The 21,100-nt window shown below is 53.9% G+C and overlaps 2 protein-coding genes across 2 annotated transcripts; one reads left to right on the top strand and one right to left on the bottom strand.

Annotated features, from left to right (window-relative positions):
* Positions 1-89: 89 nt before the first annotated feature.
* USH1G (Usher syndrome 1G (autosomal recessive)) lies at positions 90-3,858 on the bottom strand. Its single transcript, XM_006869595.1, has 2 exons — positions 3,500-3,858; positions 90-1,311 (listed from the first exon to the last, which is right to left on the bottom strand). Exons 1-2 carry the CDS (start codon positions 3,661-3,663, stop codon positions 90-92), a joined length of 1,386 nt encoding a protein of 461 aa, XP_006869657.1. The 5' UTR covers positions 3,664-3,858.
* Positions 3,859-5,132: 1,274 nt separating this feature from the next.
* Positions 5,133-14,632, top strand: OTOP2 (otopetrin 2). Its single transcript, XM_006869594.1, has 6 exons — positions 5,133-5,445; positions 6,578-6,714; positions 8,022-8,080; positions 8,497-8,630; positions 11,613-12,490; positions 14,462-14,632. The coding sequence occupies exons 1-6, from the start codon at positions 5,133-5,135 to the stop codon at positions 14,630-14,632; spliced, it is 1,692 nt and encodes a 563-aa protein (XP_006869656.1).
* Positions 14,633-21,100: the final 6,468 nt, after the last annotated feature.

The following is a 21,100-nucleotide window of genomic DNA, read 5'->3' as shown; positions in this document are numbered from 1 at the left end:
ATTCATGGCGACTAAATGTTATGAAATGCGGTGTAATGCGTCCCTCCCCGAGCCCCCTGGGCCTTCTCCACTCTCCTAGCCAGTGGCACTCACAGCTCAGTGTCGTCCAGGGCAGGTGGGCGCTCCAGCGCCTGGCGCCGTCTCCGCAAGGCTCCCATGATTTTCTTGCGTGGCCCCAGCGGAATACTGATGCTGCGCAGATCCAGGTCTGAGCAGAGCATCAGCGCCTCCAAGTCAATCTTCTCCTGCCGCAGGAGGGCGGTGAAGTCCTCCATGTGTAAGGAGGCCAGGAAGGTCTCCAGTGGGCTGGTCTCAGGCTCCAAGTCCTCGTCCAGGCCCAAGTCCACCTCATCCCAAGGCAGCTCTTCCGCGCAGCTACGCTCCTGCAGGCTGTTGGCACTGCCCAAGCTGTCATCGTCCAGGCTCGGGGAACTCTGCAGCCGAGCCCGCGGCGTGCCAGCCCCGTCCAGGCCCCCATCCTCGCGGCCCAGACCCTGCAGACCGCTGCTCAAGTAGTTCCTTCGGAACACCATGGTGCCCAGGCCAGGTCGTGTAAACAGGGAGTCGTGGCCCGAGTCAGTGCTGACCTCCGAGTGGGCTGGCTCGGCTGCCAGCGTGGCACGGGAGAGGCTATCCTCGTCGGAGAGGAACATGTCCCGGAGCGGGGAACGGCCCCACTCCTTGGGGTTGGCGTAGGTGCCTTGGCGCACAAACATCACATCACTGCCCAGCTGTAGGCCCGAGAGGGAGCGCACGCTCTTGCGGCCGTCCTCAGAAATCTTGAAGGTGCCCTCGCCGCCTTGCTTGCGCCGCTCCAGCTTGCGCTGGATCTTGGTCTTGCCCCGGGCTGTGCCGTGCAGCGTGGCCTGCGAGTAGGGCAGGTGGCTGCTCAGCGCCAGGTGCTGTAGTCGGCGGCTCAGAGTGCTGGAGGTGAGGCTGGAGAAGCTGAGCGTGTCAGAGCGCTCAGCCAACTCGCGTCTGTAGCGCCGCTCCATGCGCTCATGGTGTTTGCGCTGCATCTTGGCGCAGTCGCGGATGCGCCGCTCCGCCTCGCGGAAGGCCTTATCCTTGAGTTTGCCCACCAGTTTGGGATTGAGGCTGCTCTGCTTGGCTGCGATGGAATCCAGGTAGCGCACACACTCCATGTGGCCCTTCATGGCGCCCATGTCCAGCGGCGTGTGATAGTCGTTGTCCAGGCACCAGATGTTGGCTCCGAAGGACACCAGGAAGGACAGGCAATGGAGGTGGCCATTGGAGGCTGCCAGGTGCAGGGGCGTGTTGCCCCAGATGTCACACTTGTCCGGGTCGCCCCTGCAGGGAGAACACGTGGGAAGGGAGGGATGATGAGCCACCATGCTGACAGGCAGGCAGGGGCCTGGGGCCAGGAAGTGCGATGGACCCCCAACCTTGTTGAGCTTCGTGCAGAGCCGCCAGGTCCCAGAGGCTCCATAGGACTGAAATCTCTCTTCTGACTCCAGGGCACACGCAGGCCTTCCAAAGGACCAAGAGATCCCAGGAGAAAAATGTCCCCAGGCACCCAAGGGGCGGGGCTCCAGAGGAGGCGGGGTTAGGGCGGGGCCTTCCCCGGGAGAACTGAGGGCTGGGAATCTCAGGGGATAAATATTTGATGTCCAGAGAGAAAGAAGTGAATTATTCATGGGACCCGGCGGGGGAACTGGCCCAGAGAGGTGGTGGGCCAGGGCCGAGTCTGGGTCTCAGGCTGGCGTGGTGGTGAGTGTGGCTGTGTGTGTGCCCAGTGAGTGTGAGCCCAGGAGAGGTGGTGTGTGCTGGACCCTCAGTGTGTCAAGCGTCAGTCAGCTTGCAGGTGGAAGCACAGCCATGTCCACAGGGAGCAGGGCCAGGCCTGGCTCGGCCTTGTGTGAGAGCAGGTGTCAGGTCTTGGCCTGGGCCAGGAGGGGAGTATGGGGGCAGCCAGGGCTGAAGGGGGGAGGAGGTGAGAGTTGGATGCCCAACCCAATCACTTTGCCCACTCAGGGCTGCCCCATGGGTGGGGACTTTGTGAGTTGGCTGTTGTGGGCTTCCCATGGGTGCCCACCCAGACAGACCCCTCTAACACCCTCGACACCAAACTGTCTGCTGGGGGGCAGGCTCCAGCTTCCAGGACCCAAAGTGCTCTTGTAGCTGTCCCTCTCCTCCTCCAGGGGCCTAGCTCAGCACTGCCCGACCCACACTAATGAGGCAACAAAGGCCAAAAAGAATCACTCCCTTGTCTCATCAGCAACTCACACCCCCTCAGCTTCTTCTCCTAGGCCCCAAGCCCTGCACAGGATGCTGGGAAGGGCTGCTGGCATCTGGCCCACATCCCATCCAACACCACACCAGTCCTTGCCCACTGTAGGAGTTGGGGGGTAGATTACCAAGGGGGAACCCTCTTCTCTTGTGAGTCTCTCTGAGGGGAGTCAGGGGTCACTGTGGCCCTCCTGATACTGGTGGGGTCAGGGCTAGCCTTGGTCTCTTGGAAGATGGCTCAGCCACCTGTCTTAGGTGAGCAAGACCCCAGGGAGCAGGCTCAGAAGAGGAGTGTTGGAGGGGGTTTCTCCACCCCAACAGGGACAGGCTCAGGCCAGGAGTTGCCACCACAGCCAGCCCTGGCCTCCTGGGGCATCTTTTCCAGTTACCTTCCATCTTTTCCCCCTCCTTTCCCATTCCACGCGGTCCCTGGTGTGCAGTTCAACCTAACTTCTCTTTGCAAAGTGGGGCAGTTACTGACAGTGTGATTTAAACGCCCCAAGAATCCACTTCCTGGGCCTTGAGCTCTGCATTCCTCAGTTAAGATTTCTGAACGCTTTCTTTGTCTCTGACCTGCCCTTTCCCCATAGGACAACTCCAAAGGGAGGGATGAAGAGAGAAAGACGCCCCTTCAAGGGCTCCACTGTGGCCTGCCGTGGGGGGAGGGGCAGAGTTAATGGGGTGACTGAACCGGTGGCATTTGGTGTTGTGGATGGTGCTCATAAATCCCAGAAATGAAATGAGTAGGCTGAACATCAGCACTATGGGAGGCCCAGCTCAGGATGGTGTGGCGTCTGGAGCTAGGGAGACAGAAGAGCCCCTTTTCGTGTCCTCCGCCCCTCCGCCCCTCCTCCCCGCTCGACCCCTTTGAGCTTCTTCAACCTCTCCCAGACCTCAGATGCTGCCTTCCAGGGGTTCTCCTCCCTCCACCTCCAAGGAGCCTTCTCCCGTCTTCCTCCCCAATCCTGGCATTCTCAAATCCCACTCCCTACCCGTCTAATCCCTCTTCCAGATCACTAGTCTCACTCGCCCACCTTCTCTCCCCCTGCCCTCCCCCATACACACACACACACACACACACACACACACACACACTTGCCAAGCGCAAGATCCCCATTAGGGTCTGTGGCAGGGGAAGGGGGTCTCACAGGACCGGAGGAAAGTGCCCTAGGGCCTGGGGGAGGCATTTCAGTGGCCTGGAGCGCATGGGGACCCTTCCCCTTTCTACGCGGGCTGAAAGGCAACTCACCCGCGGCTCACGATGAGGCGCAGCGACTCCAGGTTGCCGTGGTAGGCAGCCCAGAGGGTGGGAGTCATGCCATCCTCGTCGGGGGAGTTTAGTTCCTTCCGGGTGGCCTCCTTGAGGAGCTCCAGGTAGCCGTCCCGGGCCGCCCGGTGGTACTGGTCGTTCATGGTGCCCGGCTTGGACGGGGCGGGCAGGGGGCACGGGGCGAGGCCCTCCGCGGGGGAGGGCGACGGGGTCAGGGCTGGGGCATGGGGCTGGGGCTGGGGCTGGGGGCCAGGCAGGGGCCGGAGCCGCCAGCCCCCGCTGCCGCAGACAGAGGGTGCGGAGCGCCAGAGCCACAGCTAACGGACATCTGAGCCGCTCACCCGCCTGGGCGCGGGGGGTGGAGTGGGGAGCTCTGGTGCCTAAGGCGCCGCCCCCAGCTTCCCCTGGGTCCTAAACCCCCAGGTCTTGGGGCACAAGGTGACCACGTCAGGCCCAGTACTCTCTCCAAAAGTGCCCTCCCCAGAGCCCCTAGGTGACTGTCAGGGACAGCCCAGGATTCGTTCTTTCTGGAGGCCGGGAGCTGCGACCCTTACTGTTCCACCCGTCAAAGAGCGGACAAAGGCTGGGGAGGGGTATCTGGGAGCGGGATGGAGGGGCCATCCTGAACCTCAGGACATTGGGCTGAAGAGGCACGTGAGGACAGGCGGAGGGACCGCGAGTCGCCACGCCCTCGCGCGGGGTAGGTTTGCCGTATTCCATCAGGGGGCGCCAGAGGGCTGGGTGCGGACTCCGCGCGCCGCGTGGGAAGTCTATAGCCCAACCCGACCTCGCAGCATCCCTAGGAGCAGAGAGCCAGGATAGAAGGGAAAGGAGCTTTGATCACGGTGAGGGCCGTCGGGGAAAGAGGGACTAGGGTCCCGATTCTACTGCAGCGGCCATCAGGAGATCTGGTACGCGCTGGAACTGGGAGGGTGCCTTGGGGTGCCTGCGAATCCACGGGGGTCTCCAGTGGACCAGTGGACCAGCCACCACGGCTCCGGGTGCGGTGACCGTGGGGGGTGCGGTGACCGTGGGTACGGTGAACTTTGGGTGTCGCAGTGCGGGCCCCGCTCAAACCTGGCCACGCCGAACCCGTGGCGGGGGAGGGGGCGCCTCTGGACGAATAAATAGAAATCTTTCCTTATCCGCACTTCCCTAAATTCAGCTGGGAGAGAAGATGGATCATGTGAGCGAGACTGAGAGGTTTATGGAGCCGTATTGCCCGCCCGTTCGCGGCTGTAAATCACCCTGCCCTCCCGGGTATAAAGCCCCCGGCCAGCCCCGTGTGGGAAAGAGGACACGCTCGCCACCCCCCGGCCACCAACTCAGTCCGGACTACCAAGCCAGCCAGGTGAGTGTCGCGGGTCAGAGGGCGGCAGATTTGGGGATGGAGACTTGGGACTTCCAAGGGCCACTCCTCCCATTGAGGGGGCCGTTTCCTTCCCCTTCCTTAGGCTTTCCAGCACCAGAACCCTCAGCCCCGACTCTCGGACTAGGATCTCCCTGGTCTCCAAATCTGGGCACAAGATGGGGGAAGGAGAATAGTGGGGTTGACTGGAGTCCTGTTTCCTCCTCCCCCACAGTGACCCTCCAACCTTCTGTCGCCTCCACCATGTCTGAGGAGGTGGCCCAGGGTCCCAAGGAAAGCCCGCCGGCGCCGCGGCCGGGCCCCCGCGAGGTGTGGAAGAAGGGCGGCCGTCTGATGTCGGTGCTACTGTCTGTGAACGTGCTCCTTCTCGCCTGCACTCTCATCAGCGGTGGTGCCTTCAACAAGGTGGCCGTGTACGACACCGACGTGTTCGCGCTGCTCACCACCATGATGTTACTCTCTGCGTTCTGGATCCTCTTCTACGTGCTGCGCACTGCGCGCTGCCCTGACGCCATTCCCTATCGCGATGCGCACGCCGGACCCATCTGGCTCCGAGGTGCCAAGGGAGGTGGGGGTGAAGGTGGAAGAAAGCTGGAGAGTGGGGGTTCTTGATGGAATTATGGGGTGCACGTCGAGGTAGAGGGGTGAGAAGTTCCTTCAGGAAGATTGAGGGTGCCAGGGGTGAGATGGGCTGCAGTTGGAGGAATGAATGGGGAGAGGTCAAGGAACTTTTTCACCATCTAAAGTGGTGCTGTAGGGTCAGCTCTGGACTGCAAACCACAAGGTTGGCAGTTCAAATCCACAAGGTGCCCCTTAGAAACCCTATGGCGGTGGTGGCATGCCATCACATCGGTTTGGACTCATAGACCCTGTGTAGGGTTTGAGGCTGTAAATCTTTACAGGAATAGGAAGCCTCACTTTTCTCCTGTGGAGCCATGGTGGATTCAAACTGCTGACCTTTAGGTTAGCAGCCTAGTGCATAACCACTACATTACCAGGGCTCCTTAGAAACCCCATATAAGATTGCTATGGGTCGGAACCAACTCTCTGACACTTAACAACAACAACAAAGATTAGAGAAGTTTAGTAATGGGAGAGTTTTGGGTATAGAGCGGAGGACAAAAGACAGTAGGGACTGAAAGACTCCCCTATCAGATTGATTGTTGTTGATTAATGCCATCAAGTCACTTCCAACTCATGGTGACCTTGGATGGGGTTTCCAAGGAGCAGCTGGTGAGTTTGAACTGCTGACCTTGCAGTCCAGTGCTTCTCCTACATCGCTACACCAGGACTATTTCCTGATCTGGTGACAGTGATGATGTACTCGGTTCTGACTCATAGTGACCCTGCACAGGGTTTCCAAGATCGTAAATCTTTACAGGAGCACAACGCCTCATCTTTCTCCCGCGGAACAGCTGGTGGTTTAGAACTGCTGACCTTGTGGCTCACAGCCTGATTCGTAACCACTACGCTATCAGAGCTCCTTCTTTCCCTATCTATGCAGTCCTAAAGCAGAGCGATGGGAGTTTAATAGACAAGCGGCTAGCCGTTCAGTCATTCACCATCCATCTACCCATCTACATATCCATCCGTGCATCCTTCCACCCACCCATCTAGCCACTCAGGAAGGGCCAGCTCTGTTGGTAAGCCTTTTCTCCCGCCTCTCTGATCTCCCCACTGATTCCCAGGAGGGCTGGTGCTGTTTGGTATCTGCACTCTCGTGATGGATGTCTTCAAGACTGGCTACTACTCCAGTTTCTTTGAGTGCCAATCAGCCATCAAGATCCTGCACCCCATCATCCAAGCTATGTTTGTCATTGTCCAGGTAGGTGGGAGGAGTATCCTGGGGTGTGGTAAAAGGGAACTGTCAAGGGATTCAGGAGACCAGAGCACCACTCCCTCCCCCTTCCACGCTGAGCAATGACATACAGTAGGGATAGCACTGAAGGGGGCTCATATGAGTCCATAAATCTGGATTCACCTGATGATGATGTAGTATAGAAATGTTGAGCTCCTACTTAGGGGCCTTGCAATTCTGTTTCAACCTAAGCAGTGCTGATAGTTCACACCTAGCAGGTGTGAGGTGTGACAATCACCTTTGTCTCCTAAAACCTGGCCTGCCCTGCTTGGGTGCCACAAAGGGCATCTATCTCAGGGAGGAGGGTACCCCATAACTAGAGTTTTTCAAACAAATTCAAGTATCTATATATTTTTATTTGCTGCATAAACAACACTTTGAAAGATCTTCAGATGAAGCCAAGGCAAGACTGGTCTTACATGTGACCAGAAGGGACCACAGCCCAAAACAATGACCGGAATGACCACATGTATGAGCCCTCCAGCTGCCCACTCACCATTCAACACAATGATGGCAATGGCATTTATATAGTATTAGTGTACTAGACTTTATGTGTTTAGAAAATGCTCACATTTCCCAAATTGAAATTTCATTTAAAATGAAAACACAGATAACTTACATCAGCAAATACCACAGCAGGGATTCACTGGCAGCCAGAGGCAAACAAGGCCTTGCAGGGGACAGAGGATGAGGACAGGGGCAGAGGATGTTGTGAAAAGGAGGGGAGAAACCACCAAATCTTTCTACTTTAAGGGAGACCTGGCGTCAGACTGACCTTGCTCCCGGGAAGCGATAATCCCGTAGTCAAAACTCTACTTGACCCCTAGCTCCCCCTCAAGGAAAATAAAACAAAGTACCACAATCAGAGGAGGCGCTCTGGTAGCATAGTGGTTACGAATCTGGGTGCTAATCTCATGGTAAGCAGTTCAAAACTACCAGCTGTTCCGCAGGAGAAAGATGAGGCTTTCTGCTCCCGTAAAGAGTATAGGGTCGCTGTGAGTTGGAACCGACTCCACGGCACATAACAACAACAGCCACAACCAGAGAGCTTTGCAGGTGACATTTTGCAAAGCTTTAAAGAACAGAGAACCGTTATTTTGCACAAACTGTTTCATAGAAGCGAGAGGATATGCCCCATCTCTTGTCGTAAAGCAAAACAGATGTGGTAATTTAGAATAAAGACTCTTGGGTAGAGAGGACTCAGTGTTGGGCATGGACACGGGCTGGCTGGAGTTTAGTCTATGTATAAATGGCAGCATTCTTTCCCAATACAGACCTACTTCCTCTGGGTCTCTGCTAAAGACTGCATTCATGTCCACCTGGATCTGACCCGGTGAGTGTCCATCAATGCTCAATGCCGGGGCCACAGAGCTTGCAGGAGAGGAGGGCTTTCTGCACCCTGGGTGGGGATCCAGTAGACCCTTCCTGGTTTTTCAGCTAGAGTTCACCCCTGTGTGCTGCATGTGTGTGTGTGCGTGTGCGTGTGCATTTTGGGGGTGTTGTGCAGTATACATTATGCCCTTTCCCCTGGGAGAGCTAGCTAGCAGCAATGGTCTGAACCCCTGGGCATTCCCTGGCCCTCTCTTAGACAACGTCCTGGCTAGGCTAAGCATTCATTCCCAACCCAGCTGTTCTACCACAACAGAGACCTGACTGGCCCCTTGATTCTCAACACCACCTCCCAGTCTAACTCCCCAGTTCTGCACCTCGCCAGGGACCCACTGTAAGCCAGACTTTCTCCCTGTACAGATGTGGTCTCATGTTCACACTCACCACCAACCTGGCCATATGGATGGCAGCGGTGGTGGATGAATCGGTGCATCAAGCCCACTCCAACAACAGTCCTCACACCAATGGCAGCCAGGCCCGCCTCACCCATGACGGTGAGTCCCGCCCCAGCCCAGACTATCCCAGCCCAGTGGCTGTTTTGTGGACTTGTATAATCAGTCCCATAAAGACATGGAGGCACAGGGGGACCAGGGCCTCTTCTTGCTCAAAACTTAGTCTCTGGAGATGTAGGTGACCCGGGAAGTTGGTATTGGGGGTGTTGTCATTATCCTTGATGGTACAACCTTGGTCTCACTGTCTAAGTCTCCAGCCTGCCAAGGAAGCCACTTGGGTTACAAGGGAAAGGGTAAGAGTGAGCACGCAGCAGGGAGAGGAAGGAGGCAGGGTAGTTCAATGGTGGAAGCACAGATCCGATGGGAGATACTGGAGGAGGAGGAGGAGGAGGAGGAGGAGGAGGAGGAGAGATAATAGTGATGAAGACAATAACGGTAATTTCCCAAGCCCTGTGGTGTAGTGCTGCGGAGCCCTGGTGTGGCGCTGGGCTGCTAACCACAAGGTCGGCAGTTAAAACTCACCAGCTACTCTCAGAAACCCATACAGGGTCACTATGAGTCAGGATCGACTCAATGGCACACAACAATAACAACATGGCACCGTAGGCTAAGCACTGGACTGCTAACCACAAGGTCAGCAGTTCAAACCCATTAGCTTCTTTGCTGGGGAAAGATGAGGCTGTCTACTCACGTAAAAATGTGCAGTCTCGGAAACTCTAGAGCCGCTGTGAGTCAGAATCACCTGGAAGATAGTGGGTCTAATTTTGGCTTTGGTATGCGCAAGTAGTTGTGGTGGCGCTAAAGGAGAAGCACTAGACTGCTAACCACAAGGTCGGCAGTTCAAACCCAGGAGAAAGATGAGGCTTTCTGCTCCCGTAAATTTTTACAGCCTCAGAAACCCTATACAAGATCGCTATAAGTTGGAACCAACTCCACGGCACACCACCACAACCACCACCATAGGATAAGCACTAGACTGCTATCCACAAGGTCAGCAGTACAAACCCCTAAAGATTTACACCTCAGAAATTCTATACTGGGTCACTATGACCAGAATCGATTTGATGGCAGTGGGTATCTGCCAATAATGGATGAACATGCTTGGCTGTTCACCAAAGGGTTGTCAGTTCACTATGAGTTGGAGCCAATTTGATGGTAACAGGTTTGTGTTTTGGGGTGTATATGCTAGACAGGAGCCATGGTGGCACAAACAGTTAAGTGCTTGACTACTAGCCAAAGGGGTGGTGGTTCAAATCCATCCAGAAGCACCTTGAAAGATAGGCTTCCAAAAACTCAGAGCCTTACGAACCCTATGGAGCAGTTTGCTGCACACATGGGGTCACCATGAGTTGGAACTGAGTCAGTGGCAAGTAGTAATGGATACCAAGCTCAGAGTCTTAGACATTGTATCTTATTTACCCCTCACAGCTTCCTATGGGAAGGATACTGTTAGTAAACCCATTCTGTAGATGAAGGAACAGACATTGAAAGTTGTAGTTCAAGCCTGTGGTCACAGAGCTTGAAACTGGAGGACCGGTGTTCAAGCCTAGGCTCGTTTTTAACCAAATGTTATACTGAGGACAGCAGCCCTCCGGGCCCACAGGTTACTGCTCACCCACTTGCTGATGGGTCAGCAGTTTGAACCCACCAGCAGCTCCTGGGAAGAAGGGCGTGGCTGTCTGCTTCAGTAAAGGCGACAGGCAGTTCTACTCTGTCCTATCGGGTCATTGTGAATCAGAATCCATGACAAGGGATTGGGTTTTTTTAATACTGAGGGAGAATGGGGTCCACAGTCCTTTTTGTACTGGTCCTCAGAACTTTTTAGGGCAACTTACCAGGCCATCTGGACCTCACCTGAAGACACTCCCACCCCCATCCCAGTATGTGGGAATCCAGGAACTAAAAGCAGGGACCAGCCAGTCCAGCAGGGGAGAGAAAAGACCGCCTTGTACCTCCAGAAGATTCTGAAAATGGTGAAACTAGCCTGGCAGGTGGTCAGCTTAGCATGGTGGGGCTCCAGGTGGTGGGAAGGCAGGTGGAGAAGTGCTGGCCTCCAGGCTGCAAGGAGGTCGTTCACAGTAGCTTTGCCACTCACGATCCTTCACCAAGACTCAGTCTCTCCACCTGCAAAACCAGCTGGAATCGTTCTGGGGACTCAAGGAGATGGTTGTCAAAGCCCGAGGTATTCTATAGGGCACTCTCTGGAATTGAGATAAGATGCCTATCGGTGTGGAACAAACCAAACTGACCAGAGGTCACAGAAGGGACCTGGTCACAGCAGCTCGATTTCAGGGGGAACAGATGCTGGGGGGGTGGGGCTGTGAAGAAGCTAGAGCTACGAGGGCTACCTTCCAACAGGACAAACCTCATCTGTGCCAGGGAGCTGAGGTTGAGTGATGGAGAAGATAGAAAGAAGACCTTTTTCTGAAGGAAAGGAGTGGCATGGTGGGAGGGTGATTCTAGGGTTTGGGTTTTTTTTTTTCTTTTTCCAAACTGGGACCTGGCTGTTGTTCTCTGATGTGTCGCACAGTCTCTGGCACATAGTTGTTGTTGTTAGGTGTCATCGAGTCACTACCGACTCATAGCAACCCTGTGCACAAAACACTGCCCAGTTCTGTGCCAACCTCACGATTGTTGCTATATTTGAACCCATTGCTGCTGCTACTGTGCCAGTCCATCTCGTTGGGGGGGGTCTTTCTTTTTTACTCCCACCCTCCACTTGACCTAACATGATATCCTACTCCAGGGACTGGTCCCTCTTGATAACATGTCCAAAGCATGAGAGATGAAGTCTGGCCATTTTGGCTTCCAAGAAGCATTCTGGCTGCACTTCTCCCAACACAGATTGGTTTGTTCTTTTGACACCATAGCTGAAATGGCGCATAGTAGGGGCTCAGTAAATATTTGTGCACAGGTGGGTATGGCGTTTGGGAGCTGTCCTCACCTCTAAGGGGTGAGGTTCTTCAGGTAGGGTGTGTCTGAGAAGGAGGGAGGACACTTCAGTCTGTGTCCCTTTGTCCCCAGCGGAACGTGCAGGTAACCCAGTCGGAGGAGACCCCTGTCCTTGCAACACAGCCATTTGCCAGATCTTCCAGCAGGGTTACTTCTACCTGTATCCCTTCAACATCGAATACAGCCTCTTTGCCTCTACCATGCTCTATGTCATGTGGAAGAACGTGGGACGGCTGCTGACCTCCTCCCATGGCCACAGCCATGCCCCATCCCCGGTCAGCCTCTTCCGGGAGACCTTTTTTATAGGCCCCATCCTGGGCCTGATGCTCTTCGTGGTGGGGTTGGCTGTCTTCATCATCTATGAGGTCCAAGTGAGTGGGGAGGGCAGCGAAACTCAGCAGGCCCTGGTCATCTACTACAGCTTCAACATCGTCTGTTTGGGGCTCATGACTTTGGTCAGCCTGAGTGGTTCGATCATCTACCGATTTGACCGTCGGGCCATGGACCATCACAAGAACCCCACTCGCACCCTGGATGTGGCCCTGCTGATGGGGGCTGCCCTGGGCCAGTATGCCATCTCCTATTACTCCATTGTGGCCGTAGTAGTGGGCATGCCCAAAGATCTGCTGGGGGGCCTCAACCTTGCCCACGCTTTGCTTCTGATTGCTCAGCACACCTTCCAGAATGTGTTCATCATTGAGAGCCTCCACCGGGGACCACCAGAAACTGAGCCTCAGGACACAGCCCCCAAAGAGCCCTGCCACGGCCTAACCTTTGCTAACCTGGATGCCCTGCATACCTTACCCTCCTGCCCACCCACTCCTAGGCTGGTAGGCCCCAGTTCCACAGGCCCCCAGGAAGCAGAGGCCATCATCTTGGCTCCCAGGGGCCACTGGAGACGCCGGTGCCTGAAGGACATCTCTTTGTTTCTCCTGCTCTGCAATGTCATTGTGAGTAGCTGGTGGGGAGCAGAGGGTGGACTGGGGCAGAGAGCATGCTGGGAAAGGGTGCTCCTCCAGGTCAGAACTCAGAGCCTTCTCCGTCTTGCCCCTAGCTCACTAGAGAACCCGACAGCTCCCTGGTGTCCAGCATTTCAGGACACACAAAATGAAACCCCAGCAGGTGGTATCTAGGCAACAGTCGGGGGTCCCAGGGAATGCTGTCCTGGGGGACTGAGTAGAAGTGAGAGGGAGCTGGCAGAGCTTATGTGGAGGATAGGGCCCCCTCATCCACCCCGTCCTCCACCCCCCTCCCCCGTGTGAGGTGTGATTGCTGCTGGGAACTTGTGACCTGTCTGCTTCTCAGAATAATTGGAGCAGCCTCCGGAAGCAGCGGGGGGCGATGTAAGTGTGAGCAGAAATGGACTGTGGGGAAGGGGGTTGTCGACGCAGGCACCTCGCACTCCATGATTCAGCAAAGCTGCTTACTAGAAGCAACGCCTCCATATGGAAACACCCCAAGGCAGATATGCTCTAAGTGATGGGGCACCCCAATAGAGAAGCATGCCTGGTGTGTAGCTACAACCCAGTATAGAAATGCCTCAGAGTCAGTACGACAGAGCTTCAGAAAGTTCATGGGAAAATGGAATAGAAAGATAATGGGACTATTCCACAAACTTTTTAAAGCCCCTTCGTAGAATCCCCTGGAGTAAAATCTCTCATATAGGGACACATACTAAGTGACTATATCCTAAGTCAAGAAAACACCTCAAATGATAATCCAACTCAACATAAAATTAGTCCCTTTAACTGAAACCTCCCATAAAAATATGTGAGTATACCCCAATATAGAACAACATCCCCAGAGTGAATACATTCCCCATAGGGTCTACTGGAGATGTACCAACAGGTTAGCGGAGGTGCCTTCTTAATGAAGTCTCTATGGGGACTACTGCAGGCAACCGCCCTGTAGTCCTGGTCCCCATAGAAGGAGCACAACCCCAGGCAGGAGCCCCCCAACATAGCTTAACTTAAAAAAAGAAAAAGAAAGAACGACACCATAGCCACCAACCTCCAGCCTATCAGTAAAGGCAGTCAGGTTAGAAACCTCATTATGTCTTGGGCCAGTTTCAGTACCTCGTCCCCTGGTCCTGCTCCCACCATCCACCCTGGCCCTTCCTACCTGGAGCTGTTTGATCCTGGTATCTGGGATCACTTCTAAAAGCGTCCATTCCAACCCCTTCATTTTGTAGGGTAAAAGCTAGGACTCAGAGAGGGTAGTGATGTGCACAAGAATACACAGCTAAGGGGCCAGAGAGTGCTTAGAAGGCTTTGGTCGTTGCCTTATGCCCCAGAGATGAAACAGAATTCCAGTTTCAACCCTCTTCTTGTGGTCCTGGCATCATGGGGAGGGGCAGAGCTCAGAGGAGGGAGTGGGAGCCCATCTGGCTGGACCCTGAACCAGCTACCTGGAGCCTAACACCATCACCACCCCCACACATACCTCTTTCCAGGAGAGAGCTACTGGTTCAGCCATTAATACCAAATTCTCACATTCTTGGTTGAAACCCCCTCCTTCCATTCTCCCACCCCATGAGTTGTTGTTGTTGTTGTTGTTGTTAAGCGCCTTCGAGTCGACTCTGACCCACAGTGATCTTGTATAGCATTTCCGAGGAGCAGCTGGTGAGCTTGAACCACCGACTTTGCAGTTCAAACAGCTTTGCAGTCTGGTGCATTAACCGACAGCGCCACAAAGAGGAAATTTGGTCAGGAACCTAGTTTGCGGTGAATTGCCTCAGTGGGGCACAACTTCTCAAGCTCCTTAGTGAGCATCAAGTCTTGTCCAAGACACTGGTGGTCTCCCTCGGTAATGCCCTCACTGCCCACCAAAATAGAGCCCTGGATACCCCCTTGAAAGGTCACAGAAATGACCCTGTGGGCTCCAGTCCGGCTAGGTCTTAATATGCCTCTCTCTCCACACAGCTGTGGATCATGCCTGCCTTCGGTGCCCGCCCTCATTTCAGCAACACGGTGGAGGTGGACTTTTATGGCTACGCCCTCTGGGCAGCCATCGTCAACATCTGTCTACCATTTGGCATCTTCTACCGTATGCACGCCGTCTCCAGCTTGCTGGAGGTCTACGTGCTGTCCTGAGTTGACAGGAATGTGGTGGGGGGACAGCTCAGGCGCCCACCCTGAGTCCCTCCTAGAGACAAGAGCCACAGCGCAGACTGACACATTCCTGCCATTCCATGCTTGTTCTAAAGTGAAACTTGCACATAAAGTTCTTTTCTCCAGGAGTTTGTAAATCACAATTGGGACATGTCCACCCACCCCAGAAGGACCCTGGGGCATGGGACAACCAGGGAGGACTAGGCAAGATCTAGATGCACCAGATCTGGCTCTGACCCCAATCCTAGCACTGTAGTCTGGCCAGAGCTGCTGTCTGGAGCTGGGAATCAATAAACCAGTGATTCACCCCCCTCCCCCTGCTGCCCCTGCTGAAATGGTCACAGGAGAGGGTCTGGGGATCGGGGTTCAAGGGCAAAGCTGGAAGGGAAGATTTCCAGTGAGGGAGCCAAGTTTGTTGTTGTTAAGTGCTGTCGACTTGGTTCTGACTCAGCGAACTTGTATGGAGCATCTGGTGGGTTTGAACTGTAGACTTTGTGGTTCTGATCCTACAGTGCCACACCAGGAGTCCCAAGAAACTAGCTAAGTGGTATCTGGGTGAGTCTGGAAGGAGCTGGGCTAGACTTCCACATTTCCCTTTCTCATTCCCAAAATAACATCCACGTAGGATCTTTTTTATTTATGTGTTCCATGACACAAAAAAGGTGAGGAAACACTGACCCAGTCATCTAGCATGTTTTACAAAGAAGAAAACTGAGGCCAGGAGAGAGGAAGTAACTTTTCCAAGGTCACACAAATTATCATTTTCAAACTTTTTTTTTTCAAGCAGCAAAACATTTTCTCCCTCAAATAAAATATTTTAGGGCCCGAGAATCTAGCATAGAATATAAGCAGGGCTGTTCTAGTTTAAGAGGATTAAGATTCTTCTCCACCACCCTAGTCCCCCAGACTCTCTCTAGAGTCCTAGTCTTCTAACCCTACAGAAAATTCTGGAAGGAGTTGGGGTGAGGGGGCTGAGCGGGTGGAAGGTTAGAGAGAGGTTGACAAGGAGGCACCTCAGCTAGAGGAGAAGAAAGGTGGTAGGCAGCCAGAGACAGATGAAGGACAGGCTGGGTGGGAGGAGACATCACTTGGATCCTGAGTGGAAGACCGTAGGGGCAGCAGCTCCTGGAACACAGGGGGCTTCTCAGTGACTTCTTGGCCCCTACCAGCAGGATAAAGTGGTCTGGGTCTCAGAGGCCCCCAAGGAGTGGCCTTCCATCCAACCCAGCCACTTGCCTGGTACAATGGAGTACTGCCTGGGTCTTTTCCAGCTCCTTTTATATCTGACTTCAGGGAGAAACAATGCTGATTGGAGAGGGTCGAGCTACACAGTTGCACATGCCCCGCCCCCAGGTTTGTTATTAGTTGTCCTGGAGTAGATTCTGACACGTGGTGACCCCACGTGTGCAGCGTCGCTCTTCACTTCATAGGACTTCAAGTATAGCGCTGTAGGAGAAGCACTCCACCTCAAGGTAGGTTTGAACCTTAAAGACGGCGGTTCAAACTCACCAGCCGCTCCTCGGAAACCCTATACAGGGTCATTATCAGTGGGAACCTACTCGATGGCACTTAACCTTTCAGAACTAGGTTGCCAGACCTGTCTTCCTAGGCTTGTTTGAGTGGGTTTGAACTGCCAACCTTTCTGCTATGCTAGGTGGGATGCAGTCTCAACCTGGCTGCCAGAGCAAAGTGCGACCTGAAACCCCAAAACCCTTTGTTACTGGTGAAAGGACAGTGTATCCCACCTCACCCACCCAGGAGGACCCGCTTCCAGCCCAAGGCCGGCCCCTGGGCCCCCTGACGCTTCGCCCGGAGCCGGCACCACCTCCGGCACCGCCCTCCATCTCCAGCCGCCGCGCTATTGGCTGTCGCGTCAGGGCCGGAGCCCCCGGCGGGATAGTTAATGAGGAATTAATGAGATTCCCAAAGTCAACAGGAAAATCGATGGGCCACGGAGGCCGAGCGGCGGCTGCGCAGTCCCGCGGGGGGAGGCCGTCGGGGCATCGGTCGGGGCGCGGGGCGTCAGCTGAACCAACGCGCCGCTGCTCCGAAGTCGGTGGGTAGCCGGTGGCGATGTCTGCTCAGGCCTCAGGTAAGGCTGCCCCGGCCGCAATTGGAGCGAGAGCCCTGGAGCCCACAGGGGGAACTTTACAGGCAAGCCTCCCCACCACCACACCGCCCCCACACCCCCCAAAGCCAGGTTCAGAGTCCAGGCGCCCGCAGGGATTAGGACACGAAGGAGTCATGACTAGGGGTCGGGGGAAGCCAACCCCGAGATCGCAGCTCCAGCGTTGACCCTTCTCCTTCAACTCCAGTCCGCCCCCCACCTCCTATCCGCAAGCCCGGGCCCCCAGAGGTCAGCATGGCGCGTAGCCGCACATGGCCGAAAAAGGGGATATCTGGGCCCAGGGAGAAGAGAAACCCGGGCAGTTGGGGAGAAGGGCGTGGGGTTGGGGCTGCCTGGATCTGGGCTGGGGTTCGCGGGAAGCCCTGAAGACCCACTGTGGTTCCGAAGAGATCCCGAAGCCCCCCGGCCCGCGCTCAGCAACCTCCTCTGGAGTTTGCCCTGAGTGCCTAGTCGGGCACCGCGCCCCGACGGCTCAGCTGCTTTCATCACCCTCCTCTAACCGCGACCCACAAACCAGTTTGGCGTCTGGGCCCTCCTTTGGGCTGGCGTTGCGCCGAGGGGAGTGCCGGGGGTGCAAACGCCTTGTCTACTCCAGTTTCCCTCGCCCCTCTCCCGAGGCCCCTATGTGTCCCGCCACCCTCCCCGCTGAGAGCTGAATTCACCAGTTTGCATCCTCTAGTGCAGTGGAGGGGTGACCCTCAGGAGGAGGAGATGGGATGCTGTCAGGTGGAGGACCCTGGAGGGAGAGGATCCGGAACGCTGTCCCCTAGAGTCCCCTTTGGGCCTGCAAAACCCGCCTCTGGACTTGAGCAATAACCACGCCCTACCGGCCTCTCCTGGGTCTTGAAAGAATTGGAAAGGAACAAACAAATAGTAACACTGAGCTGTTGGGTGTGTATATATTTTATATACATTTACATGTTTTAGAGCGTTTAATTCAGACAAATACCTATGAGGTAGGGAGTTTGCATTAATTCATTCAACAATGTTTATTAAGGGGAGTACAGTGGCTCCATACAAAAAGCAGTGGACTTCTAATGGCAAGGTCTGCAGTTCAAGATGCCAGCAGCTCTGCAGGGGCAAGATGCGACTTTCTGCTCCCTCATACAGGGTCGCTATGAGTCAGAACCGACTTGATGGCACTTAACAACAACAACAATGGACTAAGGAGCCCTCGTGGTTCTGTGAGTTAATCACTAGGCTGCTAACTGTAATGTTGGCAGTTTAAACCCACCAACCCATTTCAGAGGAGAAAAACAAGGCTATCCCTAGGAGTCTGTCTTAGCTTGATGGCATTGGGTTTGGATTTGGGGTATTATGGTCTAGGCATTATTCTACAGTTGTATTTACACTTATTAAACCCATTCTGTAGATGTGAAAACTGAGGCACAGAGAATTTAAGTGGCTTGTCCAGAACCACAGAAGTTGTAAGTGACAGAATCTGGCCTTACTGATAGGTTAGTGGTTCCAACTCACCCAGCTGCCCTGACATTCTGCTTCCGGAGAGATTACAGCTTTGGAAGTCCTATAGGGTCTGTAAGAGTAGGTAGGTATCCACTTGTAGTCAAGGGTTAATCATTAGGCCACCCTGCCTGGGGGCGAGGGAGGGGGAAGATTTGGGGAAAGGCAAGGTGGAGTCTTTCTTGGGAGAAAGCAGCAGGGAGGCGCCCAGTGAGCCTCTTGCTTGCTCAACCTGGGTGGGGGTTAAAAATACAGATGATCTGGAAATCCCCTCCACCCATACCAAGATGGGCAGGGTCTCTGTCCATGGTTCCGGTGCTGAAAGTTCCCCAGAAGCGATCGGAGTCCATCAGCAAACACTGGTTGAGGGTCTTGCTTGTGCTAGCCTCGGGGTCTGAGTGAAGCAGAAACTGGTCTCTGCTCCCATGGAGCTCCTCGGCTTGAGGGGAGCGAGCCACATCCACAGCACCTTCCCTGACAATGCACACCCACTCCCAATAGAGGGGAATGGTCCAACTAGATAACCACCAGCATGCTTCTCTGGAGAAGCCCTTAAGGTGGTTGTGAAGATGAGCTAGAGCCCTTGGTAGAGGGATGATGGGCAATGCAGAAGGAAGAGCCAGCCAGGTGTGAAGGTGGAAGGCGAGAGACACATGGCTGGACCTGGGGTAGGTGCCTGGGGTGTGGGGAATTCGGCTGACAGGGAGGCCACAAGAGCTGGAGCAAGGCTGACAGGGAGGACTGGAAAGGAGAAAATCATTGTTAAAAGTTTTAATACCCTGTTGTCCCATAAGAGAATAGTTGTTGTTAAGTGTCAGCAAGTGGGTTCTAACTCGCAGCGACACTGCATAGTGTTTCCAAAGCTGTAAATCTTTGCAGAAGCAGAAAGCCCTATCTTTCTCCCAAGGCATGGCTGATGAGCTCAAACTGCCAACCTTGTGGTTCACAGTCCAATGCTTATCCAATAGAACCACTGCACCCCCAGAAGAGAGCAGTAGAAGGTACAAATATTGAGCAGGTGACATATGAAGAATAGGGACCTGGAGAGGATGCATTTTAGAGCCAAATGTGGTGGAGGTGTTATGGGGGACACACCAGAGGAAAAGTTTGTTGCCCCTGAAACTGAGTCTAAGAATGAAGCAGGACACAGATAATGAGAATATAGCAAGACAGCCATGAGCAACAGCTTCCTTTGCCATGAGACCAGAGAAGTTGTTGGTACCTGGTTCCCATGACTAAACGTTTTGATCAAAGATTCTATAGAAGAATTCTGATCAAAGGGGTGGGGGGGACACAGAACAGAATCCAGACTTTCTGGAGCCATGGAGGCTGGATGAACCCCTGAAACTATTGCCGTAAGATTATCTTTAAACTTTAAACCTCAAATATCCTCTTCTTCAGTCTTAAATTTTCGTCATAAAACCAAACAACAGTTTGACTTAACCAGTGAAAAAAAGAGAGAGAGAGACTTTCTGCCTTCAGCACTGTACTCTTTCAAGGTCTTTCTATCTATATGGGGTCAAATGGACAACAGCCACTCAGAAGATTAGAAAGAAACTGTAAGGGGCAGTGAGTTTATATGAAAGATGGAGGAACAACTCAGAAAACAAGATTACGAGGTTGTACATGTAGAAAGTGGTGTATGTTATACTGTGTATACTCTTGACAACAACAAAATAAACACATTATTAAAAACTAGAGTGACATATGGTGTCAAGGGAACCCTAGGAGGGACCACATCACCCAACTTGAAATGGAGGGTCTTGGAAGACCCCTAGAAGACATAAGGTTTCTGCTGAACCCTGAAGTACAAGTTAGGATCTGCTAACAAGCAAAGGAGGTAGATGTTAGAGGCAGTGGGGTGTAGAAAAAGACGGAGAGGGACGTAAAAACAGTATTCTAGTTGCTGTAGGAGGGATGACCTGGCCTGGGGACAGGGGCCGGGTCATAAGACAGCGCTAGAGAGGTAAGTTGAGGCCAACTAGGGAGCAATAGCAGCCCCCCAACTCTGAGCATTTCCTGTGGGCAGTCCCTGGCTAAGCCCTTTACATACACTGTTTTATTTCACTTGGAAGGCCATAGGGGTCATGCTGGGTAGTTTGGACTTGACACTGAGGGCAGTTGGTTGTCTTTGCAGGGCTTCCAGTAAGGAAGAGTTACAAAGAGCAAGGAAACCAGTCTGAGCCTTGAGCAGAAAGTCAGGCTAGGGTAGTGGTTGGGGTTGAGTAAAGTCACCCAGGAATTCCTGAGCCAGAGTGGACAGACTAGAGAAGAGAGAAGGGGAGAGAGAGGCAAGGAGGATGCCAAGTTCCTAGCTAGGAAACATGGGAATAGAGTGCAATTCTCTGAGGAAGTGGACTTGAGGAAACAGGCCTCACCAGCCTGGAGAACAGTGAGCACTTAGGACCCGGGGCACAAATCACAGGGATGGGGGAGTGAGGACAGGGCAGCGTCAGGACCAAGGAAGAGTGTCTGGGGAGGAGCCTCCAGATGAACTCGTAAGTGTTCTTCCTGTCGGGAGGACACCCAGACCAGGACTGCAGGTATTGGGGGCCAATGATCTGGGTCCAGGTGAGGGGTGACAAGTAAAATCTTTGAGACGGTGAAGAAGTAGCAGGAAAGGGAAGGGTCAAGAATCTTTTCCCCACACTTTCCTGGGCATTTGTGGATAGGGTGTGTGCAGGTGGAAGGCAGTTCTTTGAAAGGTAAGGGGAGAAGTTAATGGTAGACATTGCAAATCAATCGCAGAAATTTCCCTTTGTTAAGTTTTAAAAGGGACCTTAAATAATGAAGGTGTTAATGCTTTTGAACTGTAACATTAAAGCTAAAGAAAAGTTTACCATTCTTTTGGTGAAAGTTTA

Source organism: Chrysochloris asiatica, unplaced genomic scaffold, assembly GCF_000296735.1.
Source record: "Chrysochloris asiatica unplaced genomic scaffold, ChrAsi1.0 scaffold00132, whole genome shotgun sequence".
NCBI classification, from domain to species: domain Eukaryota; kingdom Metazoa; phylum Chordata; class Mammalia; order Afrosoricida; family Chrysochloridae; genus Chrysochloris; species Chrysochloris asiatica.
This window is presented reverse-complemented; position numbering and strand designations above follow the sequence as displayed.

Bases quoted from the DNA above. Each gene is read 5' to 3' on its own strand.
- USH1G (XM_006869595.1), bottom strand. From the start codon at position 3,663: ATGAACGACCAGTACCACCGGGCGGCCCGGGACGGCTACCTGGAGCTC. The intron at 1,312-3,499 runs GTGAGTTGCCTT...TTCTCCCTGCAG, and splicing joins CGCCTCATCGTGAGCCGCGG to GGGCGACCCGGACAAGTGTG.
- OTOP2 (XM_006869594.1), top strand. From the start codon at position 5,133: ATGTCTGAGGAGGTGGCCCAGGGTCCCAAGGAAAGCCCGCCGGCGCCG. The intron at 8,631-11,612 runs GTGAGTCCCGCC...CTTTGTCCCCAG, and splicing joins GGCCCGCCTCACCCATGACG to CGGAACGTGCAGGTAACCCA. The intron at 12,491-14,461 runs GTGAGTAGCTGG...CTCTCCACACAG, and splicing joins TCCTGCTCTGCAATGTCATT to CTGTGGATCATGCCTGCCTT.